This window comes from Papio anubis, chromosome 10, assembly GCF_008728515.1.
Source record: "Papio anubis isolate 15944 chromosome 10, Panubis1.0, whole genome shotgun sequence".
NCBI lineage: Eukaryota > Metazoa > Chordata > Mammalia > Primates > Cercopithecidae > Papio > Papio anubis.
In genome coordinates, this window is record NC_044985.1 from 101,792,508 (window position 1) to 101,800,891 (window position 8,384).

At 54.7% G+C, this 8,384-nt stretch overlaps 1 protein-coding gene across 1 annotated transcript in view; it reads right to left on the reverse strand.

Annotated features, from left to right (window-relative positions):
* TNS1 (tensin 1) overlaps positions 1–4,108 on the reverse strand; it is a 205,649-nt gene extending 201,541 nt beyond the window's left edge. Inside the window, exon 1 of the mRNA XM_021923974.2 lies at positions 3,958–4,108. Coding sequence (XP_021779666.2) covers positions 3,958–3,990 — 33 coding nt within the window. The 5' untranslated portion in view covers positions 3,991–4,108. The remainder of the gene's footprint in view (positions 1–3,957) is intronic.
* Positions 4,109–8,384: the final 4,276 nt, after the last annotated feature.

The following is an 8,384-nucleotide window of genomic DNA, read 5'->3' on the forward strand; positions in this document are numbered from 1 at the left end:
TAGGGCTCATGCGTCATTCTTAGGGCTTGATTCTCACAGACCCCACATGCCCTGCCCCAAAGCATTCCCAGAATGGAGAACCCTGGCAGAGGATGCAGCAGATGGGGTTGGAGTCTCAACTCTGACTTGCCGGGTAGCCTTGAAAATGTGCCATCCTACAAGAAGCACTAACATTTATTGAGCTCTTATATGTGAGAGACACTTTTCTAAATGCATGTGTGGATTAGCTCATTCAAAACCGAACAACCTTCTAGGTAGGTGGGGAAACTAAAGCACAGAGATGTGAAACTACTTGCCTATGGTCACACAGCTGTCAAGTGACAGGCCCACCCAGGATCCAGCCCAGGCATTGCACTCTCAGCCAGCATGCTACACTTCCTTTCAACAGTGCAGGAAAAAAAGGGCCGTGCTGCTCCCCAATTTTGTGCCTCACACATCACTTTGCAAAACTTTACAAAAGGAGAGTCTTATTTCAGATCCTGGCGATTCTCATGCAGCCCAGCCTACCTCCCAAACCCACAGTCAGGAGGCCCTTACAGGTCAACCAAACTAGAGAGAACAGAGAACGAATTCAGGACCAAAGCGACAGATTGGGGTCTGCATGGCTGGAATTGTGCACAAGGAATCCAGAGCTCATGAGAACCCTTCTGTCGAAAATGTGTGCTTAGCACTGGGCAGGACACCAACTCCAGGAAACAGAATACATTATCATCTGCAGCTGGATGTGGCCTTAGAGAATAGTGTCCAAGTTTCAGCGAGGTCCAGAAAAGTCGAGTAACCAGCTTGAGACCACTCAGCTTGCTCAGGGCAGGGCCAAAGCTGCACTTGACTCCCAGGCCCTGCCTGGTGGCTCTTTCAGCCTCACCCTAAGCCCCTTCCCTGTTCCTGAGCACAGAGCGAGCCCCTCCGGAAGGAAGGGCCTGCACCTCTAACTCCACCGCACAACATCAAAAAGCCTCAATTGCTAGCCATGCAATTATTTTCTTGAATAAACCGTACTTGAATATGTAATAGCAAATGGGCACACTTGATGAGAAAATCAAGTTATGCATAATAAATAGCTCTGCTCCTCAGCTAATAAAGTGATTTTTATTCCTAGGGCTTGTTAAAACTACGCACTCCAGATATATTACTTCTTAGATGACACAGTTGCAGCTTTCCCTGTACAGGAACAAGTGAACCAATAGATGCAAGCACTCAGTCTAGGGCACAAGACCTATCTCTGACAGATCCTCCCTGAGGCCACCGACCCAGCCAGTTCCTGGCCTCAGAGTAGCTGGTCAGAGTTCCTGGGCAGTCAGGAGACACAGCCCAAGGAGTAGAGCCCTGTCCCATGACACCCTTCCCAGGGAGATCCTCCCCCAGCATCAGGTCTGGGATATAGAGGATCCCAAGAATCAGGCAGGAGACTGTGGAGTGGGAAAGGGGCCAGCATTTGCTGTATGCACCTACTGTATGCCTACATACCTGATCTTTTGACATCTATTGTCTCTTTCCCCACCCTAGTCATACAAGGAGTACATTATTCTCCCCACTTTACGGATCAGAAAACTGAGGCTCATGAAGGGAACTGTTTTACCAAGCCTGCCCACACCAAATGATGGAAATAGGGTTTGAGCCTAGTCCTGTCTCGTGCCAGGACTGGTTCCTCTGTCCAGTTCCTACTGCCCCAGTCTCTGGCCCACCCTGGCCATGGGCATCACAGCCAGCCAAGAAAGAATGGGGACCAGGAGAGGAGAGGAAAAGGAGGCAGGGGAGGGACACAAGCTTTTCTAGTCAAAGACACTCAAGGCTGGGCGTGGTGGCTCATGCCTATAATCCCAGCACTTTGGGAGGCTGAGACGGGTGGATCACTTGAGGTCGGGAGTTCGAGACCAGCCTGGCCAACACGATGAAACCTCATCTCTACTAAAAATATAAAAATTAACTGGGCATAGTGGCGCACACCTGTAGTCCCAGGTACTCGGGAGGCTGAGGCAAAAGAATTGCTTGAATCCAGGAGGTGGAGGTTATAGTGAGCCAAGATCATGCCACTGCACTCCAGCCTGAGCGACAGAGCAAGACTCCATCTCAATTTTAAAAAATGAATAAATAACAATAAAGACACTCAAGGAGACCTACAGCTGCCTTGGTCCCCAGACTGCCCCCTACTCTCAGGGAGGGTATAACACCCATAGAGCACTCTACCTGCCAGGCACTGCCCTGGGGAATAGGATACAAAATCTCATCCCTACCTCTCTGCACCCCGTTTGTCTAAAATCCTCATTTCACCCATGGGGAAGCAGAGGCTCACTGGGATGAGGCACTTTTCCCAATATCAGTCAGCTGAAGGGGGCTATAGAGCCCTCTCTCCATTCATAGCAGCTCATCACCCCTGGACGTCTACCTGCCATCCTTCTTGTGTCACCCCTGGACGTCTACCTGCCGTCCTTCTTGTGTCACCCCTGGACGTCTACCTGCCGTCCTTCTTGTGTCACCCCTGGACGTCTACCTGCTCTCCTTCTTGTGTTACCCCTGGACGTCTACCTGCCGTCCTTCTTGTGTCACCCCTGGACGTCTACCTGTCGTCCTTCTTGTGTCACCCCTGGACGTCTACCTGTCGTCCTTCTTGTGTCACCCCTGGATGTCTACCTGCCATCCTTCTTGCTGCAGATCTCCCTCCTGCCTACCTCTGTCCTCAGCACAGAGACGAACCTGGCCAAGGCTCCCATTTTCCAGATGTCAACACCAGCCCAGTAAACCACAAATGCATCCTGTGTGCAGGCCTCCGCAGTCACTCTCAATCTATTAATCCAACCCATCCCAGCACCCTGGCCCAACATGCCACCCAAACCTCCTCATTCCAGGCCCCCTCCACAACCCTTTCTTTCTTTGCCCAGAGGATACCTGGCTGCCCAAGTTTGTGTTCCCACAACTGACCCCAGCATGGGCTTGCCTGGGCCAAGAGGGCCCTCCCAAGGAGTGGCCAGAACAAGGAAAGGAACAGGAAAGGCCACATCTGGATCACAGTCCTGAAGCCCCCTCCCCCAAACCAGTCATCACTCTCTCAGAGCCCACAGTAACCTCAGCCAGGGACGACTTCCTCGCCCTCCTGACCCCATGCATGCCTTTGCCTAGCCAAGACAGTCCCACAGGAGCCCCTCTGAGGAAGGGGTCCTCTCCTCCTCTGACCCCCAGCCCTTCTGCAGCAGGCAGCCCTCTCCCATCCCCCTTTTCCCAGAAGCCTCAGCCTAGGTCTGGCCTTAAGACTTTTAACCTTTACCACATGGCCCCAGGCCTCTCTGCTGGCCCCTCAGACATCCCCATCCTGGGACCCACCTTCTTGAACCTGGGGCCAAGAAAGAAAGGGGGAAGAGCAGGCCATGGCTCCCTTCTCCGGGATGGGGAAGTCTTGGTAGCAGGGGAGAGCTATGGAGGAAGGGATGGCAGTGGGTGGAAGCTGAAACTGGGTGTAGAAGGAATAAAGGGGATGGAATCTGAGAATTCTCCCCCAGTCCAGCTCTTCTAGACTTAATATTCAGGGCTACTATTCTCTGCTCCCCAGCCCCACCACTGCCTCCTCCTCAAGCTCTTGGGCTCAGCAAGTGAGTGGGGGGCGGTGAAGAATTTTCGCCCCATTATGGGATGTGAGTTGGGGGAAAGGCTCTAAAGAGAAGCAAACTTCTCCATGGCTTCCCTCCACTTACAGCTCTGGGACTCCACTGGGGGGCGGGGAGGTGGGACAGGGGATGTACTGACCCGGGTCCCTGGGCCTGGGCCCTGTTGGTGGGGAAAGTCTTCCAGCTGAGGGTTGCTCAAGTCAGTCTGTCCTTCTGTAGGTCAGAGACAGAAAGGCCCCTCCTTCAAGACTGACACCCCCCACCCCAGGCTCTCAGCGAAAGGATAAGGTGGCAGGGGCCGCTGGGGGACGGGAGGCTTAAGGAAGAGTAATGTCGTAGCTAAAGCAGCCAGACCTACCCAGAGCATGCAGGACAGACAGATCCACGTCATCTTTGCCGGGTCCCGTCCCTGGGGCACGCCCAGGGCCTGCGAAGAGCCCCTGAAGCTAGAGTCCCCGCGGCGCTGGTAGAAGGGCTCTCTGAGTCCGCTGCTGCTCCAGCTCCGCCAGCATCTGCTGGGCCTCTCGCCCTGCTGCCTCCAGCTCACCCTCCCTCCTCCTCCTCCTCCTCTCCCCCACTCCACCCCCTCGTCCCAGCCTCCTCTCTCCTCCCTCCTCCCAGGCTCCACCGGTGGCCTTGAGGGTCAGGAGCCCTGCTTTGCAGGGGCGTAAAGGGGACAGGGAAAAGAGACAGCTACCAGAGGCAGGGCCCCCCTAAGCCGCGCCCCCACCCCGGGACACAAAACCCCTGTGTGCCACTAAGGCTCCTCCGTCTTCTGATCTGGTGCTGGTGGGCCTAGAGTCCTCCCTCCTCACTGCAGACCCCCACCCCCGGCAAACCAGCCTGGGGGCCTTCACTCCTGGAACCCTCCGGACCACTGATGGATGAACAGGCAGCTCCAGGCCCGCACAGCCGGCACATTCAGGGTGCCTTGGCCCCTCCCCCTCTCCAAGTACCCGTGCCTGCCTTCCTGGCCTCCTCGGAACACACATGCATTTACACACACAGACTGGGACAGACTCTGGTGCCCACGCGCCAAGCTCAGAGCCCAGGACAGGCCTTAACACAGAAGAAATCAGGCCCGAGACTGGGGAAGAATGGCCCTGGCCCCAGGCTGTGAGTTTCATTCCAATTTTTTTCCCATTTCTTTTTTTTTCCCCCTTCTTTCTTTCTTTCCTCCAAACATCTGTCCCAGCCCTTCCTGCCTTTCTGAAAGGGAACCCTGCTCCAGGCTCCCGCGAGAGTATGTTTTTCTTGACTGTACCCAGGGCCAACATTTGGTTTGCATTTCCCCACTTCCTTCCCCTCCTCCCCTCTCCCCCTCCTTGGGCCCAGTTCTCCCCTCCCACCATTCCACAGGCCTCCTTCTTCCCCACAGCGTCCCCTGCCCACCAGCCCTCCCCTCCCCTCGCCCCCACCTCTGCCCAGGGACAATTGTTGGGGTCTAGAGGGTGGAAAGGGGCTGGGTCAGAACCCAAAAGTATTCCCAGGGAGCACTAAGGGGGAATCCAGCGAAGTCTGCCCCAGGCCCTCATTGTCTGGAACCACCACGTTCCCCTCCAAAAACACCCTTGTCTTTGAGCTCTGGCCTTGGCTGGACCAACTGTGGGTGGGTGGGGGCCAATGAATCACCCGTTCTGCTCTTTGGAGCTGTCCAGGAGAAGGAGGGAGGGCTCAGTCCCACACCCTCCTGTGGACACACACACACACAAGGACGTAGTCCAACTCACGTCAACACACAAGAGCCCGCCCAGGGTAGGCACTAGGAGACCTCGTTCCTAGACTGAGTCACTTAGCAAGAAAAGTCCTCTTGCCTGGCCTCCTATGCACACTGTGCTATACATGCACCGGGGCCACATGCACAAAGGGTTACAGATCCCCCTGCCTCCCTCCCCCACTCACCCAAGGCCATGCCATGCCGCTCTCCGTCAGCACCACATACCATGCAACTACCGGCCTCCTCCTTCACGGGACCTGCCCAGCCACTTGTGCAGACTCCCAGCCCCGGGACCACCCAAGACATCTACCTGGGAAACCCCAGAATGAAGGGGAAACACTGACTCTTCATCTGAAAAAAGACTGCTGTATTCAGATACACAGGTTGTCCACGGCACCAGGAACTAACTATCTATTGTTTGGTGGTTCTGAGAAGTCAGGGGAGGACACTGAAGTGAAGTGCCAATTTCCCATCCTTCCTAAAGCCAGTACCTGAGTGAAGAGTCTTTGTTCTGTTAAAGGAGTCAGGGTCCCCTCTGCATACTTCTCCAAGTCCTTCAGAGCTCTAGGGCTGGGAAAGATCCTGCCTCTAGCATCTTTTCCCTGCCAGGATCACAGTGCTCCTCTGGACTCCCTACCCCAAGCCTACTGGGGCTTCACTGACATTTTATGTCACTGAAATGAACCAACACTGAAATGAACCACTGTTCCACAGTGGGTTGGGCCTGCAGTCACGGCTGGGGATGTCCATAGAAAAACCTCCGCAAACCCTCCCATCTCCCCTGGCTAGAGCACCAGGCAAGCAAAGGGGAGTGATCCTCGGGAGGCCCTTCACTGCTGGCGTCACTGAAGACGCCTACAGGCAGCTTTCTCTGGAGTTCTGAGAAATCACCTTGGAGCTTCCCAGAAATGCTGGAAAACCAGACCAAAGACCAAGTCACAGCGACACCAACTTGTCTGGCCTCCCACGCAGCCCAAGGAGGCCCTGCTGCCTCCCTAGGCTCCTCAGCTAGGACCGAGAATGGAAGTGGGGGACCCTAGTGCTGGGGGTTCCCTTGGAGAAACCCTCCCTCCAGAATACCCCCATCCCCATTCTCCAAGCCTATGGGGTCTCTCCTGTATATTAATCACTCATCATCAGGAAGTCCTTCCTGCTAATTAACCACCATTCTCCCTGTTGAATGTTGACTCTGCCAACTGAGGTGTCTCCAACTGTGTGTAATGACCCTGTTCCAGGCTTGTCAGCCTTTGTTCCTCCTTCACAGCCTGGTGTCTACACCCCCACCCACACATGGGCAAGGACATGTCCTATGTTTTGTATCCCCAGAGCCTGGCATACAGTAGGCACCAGACATGGTTGAAGAATGACTCAATCACCCAATCAATTAGTCAGTGGGTCCTCACATATTTTCCTCCTGTAAGTATTCACTGCTTCCTTCCCAAACCTTCCTTCTCTTCCCCTCAAAAGGGCCTCAGGCAGCCCTGCCTGTACACCTTCACCCACACTTTCAGTGCCACCCTATCTGCAGCCACCTCTGCCTGCTGCCAGTGCCCCGCTGCCAAGCTCTAGCCAGTTGCAGACTCTCCACAGGCCCGGATGGTTTCATTCATCTTGGGATCCCCACCCTGTGCCCAGACCCCTGTCTCACACAGCAGACATGGAGTACACACTGGAGGACTGGCCGGGGCTCTACACTGGCATCCAGAAGCCTCTGAACCCAGCCCCAACCCTGTGTCATCCCCACCATTCCTGCCTTCCTGCTGCATGCAGAGACCTCCCTCCGCTCCTCCCTCCAGCCCCCTGCTCAGCAGCCAGCTGAAGAAACAGAGTCAGGTCTGTGGGCTCTGGTGCTGGCCCTGGGCCCGGAGGAGGGTGGAGCCAAGGCAGAAGGAAGGGTGAGTGTGGGCAGGAATGTGCTAATGGTCTTAGAGCCTGAGTCTGGCAGGCCCCTCCCTGGGCCTCAGTTTCCTTTACCTGCAGAATAACCAGGCTGATGGCCTCCAAGTTCCCTTCCAGCTCCTCCTTCTGTGATGCCACAAGTTTCCCAGGCCAAGGCCCCATCCCTATCCAATTCAGTCTTCCTTTCCTTTGACTCTTGTCCATCAAAACATTCTTATGTCCACCCCTCTCCTACCAGGGCATTAAGCCTTTCCTTTGTCACCGCTGGTCACAGCATCTGAAGGTCACAGAGCATTTTAGAGCTGTAAAGGCCTTCAAGCTCAGCTGCCCAGGGGTCACAGTAACAGCCATTGGGGGTCACCTAGAAGTTCAATTAGGGGAGCGGGCAAGGGGTCACAAGGACCTGCTGAGGGCAGGCCCCTGCTGAGGGGGACATCCATTCCTTGGTTCCCCACTACAGCATGCAGCAACACAAACCCACATCTCCGCATCTTCTGATCTGCCATAGAACCCCCATCTCCATATTTTATATAAAATATTTTTACAAAATTGAAAAAATACAAATTTGAAAGTGTTGGCTTAAAAAAAACCACTCTGAAGGCCCAAACCAATGAGTTTGCCAGGAAGGTTAGTCTCAGGGCACCTCTAGCCTCATCCAGCCCCCTTGCTTAACAGACAGTCACACTGCGTCAAAAGAGGTGGTGTGACTCATCAGAGGTCACGGAGCCCATAAAAAGCAGAGATTCAGTCTCTCGGCTCCCAGACCCCAGATTTTGTCTCTAAACCCTGCAGCCTGCCGCCTCTCACACTGGGGCCACTCACACTGCAGCCTTCCTCCCAGACCGTCCTGAGGGGCTCATGTCCAACAAGTAGGTGCAGAGCTGGCAATGGGGTTCTCCACCAGTGTCCAGGTATAGATCCCAACAGCACGAGACCCGGGAATCTGCACCGAAGCACTCAGCTCCTGGACCTCCACCCTCTCACCCCCTCAGAATCTGATACTCTTCCCCCTTCCCCAGGCAAGATTAATACCAATTAACTAGGCACTTGGCTTGCTGCATCATCTTGAAGGCTCCTACTAACCCTCGTTTTATAAATGCAGAAACTGAGGCATATAGAGGTTCAGCAACTGGCTCAGAGTCACACAGCTAGTATGATGTGTGAAAATG